Source organism: Triticum dicoccoides, unplaced genomic scaffold (genome assembly GCF_002162155.2).
Source record: "Triticum dicoccoides isolate Atlit2015 ecotype Zavitan unplaced genomic scaffold, WEW_v2.0 scaffold42668, whole genome shotgun sequence".
Classification (NCBI taxonomy): domain Eukaryota; kingdom Viridiplantae; phylum Streptophyta; class Magnoliopsida; order Poales; family Poaceae; genus Triticum; species Triticum dicoccoides.
The window spans coordinates 6785-9235 of NW_021271535.1; the positions used below are offsets into that span (position 1 = coordinate 6785).

The 2451-nt window shown below is 43.2% G+C and overlaps 1 protein-coding gene across 1 annotated transcript in view; it reads right to left on the bottom strand.

Annotated features, from left to right (window-relative positions):
• LOC119346523 (UDP-glucosyltransferase UGT13248-like) overlaps window positions 1–1670 on the bottom strand; it is a 5208-nt gene extending 3538 nt beyond the window's left edge. Inside the window, exon 1 of the mRNA XM_037615856.1 lies at window positions 1642–1670. Coding sequence (XP_037471753.1) covers window positions 1642–1670 — 29 coding nt within the window. The remainder of the gene's footprint in view (window positions 1–1641) is intronic.
• Window positions 1671–2451: the final 781 nt, after the last annotated feature.

Here is a 2451-nt window from a genome sequence, read left to right on the forward strand (position 1 = left end):
GAGTGAGTATTTTCCAAACACTACTCCCATTCCACTGAATTTTGAATAAATCTGTGGTCTCATGCTGCCCCTGTTGCTTGATTGGATAGGAGATGGAGCGAGGGCTAGATGAGATGGAGCGAGGAGACGGGCTGCCCCGAGGAGACAGTGCTTCAAATCGGTAATGCCACCCTCTTTTCTTGGCGATTTAGAATCGAACTCGATTTGGTAGTGACTGCCGCCGCTGCCTGCCATTGACAAAACAGGGGAGGTTCAGGTTCTGCCACCACATTCGCAATTATAGTGGAATTTTTTCCCTGTAAAGCCAAGCTCAGTGATGGCAGTGTCCAAGACATTGATAGAGATACCACCGTGAGGTTGGATGTCGATTTTGCAGATGTTGATCCCCAGGAATTGGAGATCATGAAGGAGAAGGCCGTGGGCAATTTGGTGAAGAGAATTGGGGAGAGTATTGTTTGGGGTCCAGAACAAGAGGTATCTCTGCAACGTTTCGATAACTATAATGGTGAATATGTGAGAATTGAAGATGGAGAATCCATGGTTGCTGAAATTGATCAGCAAGGAGGATGGGCAAGCAAACAAGTAACATTTTATGCAGAGCTAATTGATCTGCAAACTCATTCCAGAGTTGGTTATGTGCCATCAAAGATGGCTGCACAGATGGAAGATGATGAGTGGGTTTCACAAAAGAAGATGTTGGCATTGTTGACTGAACCGACTATAGTAGCTGAAGATACTGGGATTGATGTAGATGGAGAGGAGGGAACCCATGGTGCTAGGAAGATTGTTGTTGACTGGAATGTAGTAGAGTTGAATGAAAAAACAGATTTGGTCATTACACCAATATCTGACATTGATATGGCCGAAATGTTTGGCATTCAAGTTGATGACAAAGATAAGGAGAAGGATGACAGTTCTTTGCCAGCTGAAGGTAACACAGGCCCTAGAAATGCAAATGAGGATGAAGAACACCTGATGAGAGAGGCTGCAGATGATGTGGATGACGCAGATGATAATGAGCTGGTTTGTTTGTATGACAAAGAGAACCCAGTTATTGAGGTGGGAAAGTTGTGGCCAAGCATGAAGGAGTTTAGGATGTCTTTCAGGACCTATGCAGTGAAAAAAGAGTTTGATGCCAAGACTATGTGGACTGATCGAAAGAAATTTTATGCTCGGTGCAAAGGTTATGATGGTGGTGGCAATCCTTGCAAATGGTACTTGTCTGCCAGACTACAACCTGATGGAAGTACAGTAAGGGTAAATCAAATACCACACCAGCATACATGTATGACCACTTCACAGAGAGTTTCAAAGATGACATCACAGCTTTGGGTTACAGAGAATATTACTCCTATGTTAGCCAAGACTCCAAACACTACTGCAAAGAGGCTTAAAGTTGACTTGGAGAAGTTGTACCCCATCCAGCTGCAATATACCACAGTGTGGAAAGCAAAACAAAGGGCCATGAAATCATTGTATGGTGACTGGGCAACTACATTTAGGATGTTGTATAGTTTTAAAGCAGAGGTGGAGAAGAGGTCACCTGGGAGTGTGGTGGAGATAGATACAGAGGTAACAGAGGATGGCAAGGTTTTATTCAGCAAGTTTTTTATGTGTTTGAAGCCTTGCATAGATGGATTCAAAGCAGGTTGTCGTCCATATTTGAGCATAGACTCATCGTTTTTGACTGGAAAGTGGAATGGTCAGTTGGCTGCATGCAATGCTCTAGATGGACACAACTGGATGTTCCCAATTGCAATAGGAATGTTTCAATCAGAGACAGAGGCATCATGGATATGGTTCATGATGCAACTGAAAAGATGCATAGGGTCAGTTTCTCCCTTGGCCATCCACACAGATGCATGTAAAGGGTTGGAAAATGCAGTAAAAAATGTTTTCCCCCATGCTGAGCAGAGGGAGTGCTTTGGACATATGTGGATGAATCTGATTAAAAAATTTAGAGGAGATGGATTTGGGCGCATGTGGCCAGCAGCAAGATCCTACACCAGACAGACACATTCCTATCACCTTGGTAAGATATTGGCATCATGTAGTGATAATGAATTTGCTTCATGGTTGAACACCCACCATTCTCTGTTGTGGTATAGATCAGGTTTTAATACTGCCATAAAATGTGATCATATCAATAACAACTTGGCAGAAAGTTTTAACAACAAAGTGAAGCATTTGAAAGACTTGCCTGTGCATGACATGGTGGACCAAATAAGAATCATGATCATGCGTTTGTGGGAGTTGAGAGGAAAAATTGCTAATATTTTGGAAGGGGACAAGCTTCCAGCAGCGGTACAACAGGTGGTCAACAGGAGTAGAAATCTTTCACATCTATCTGTTGAGAAATCTTCCTTGTGGGGTGCTGAAGTTAGAGATACAAAGAGTGGCAAGAGGCATGTGGTAAATACTGAGTTGCATGAGTGCACTTGCCAAGAGTGG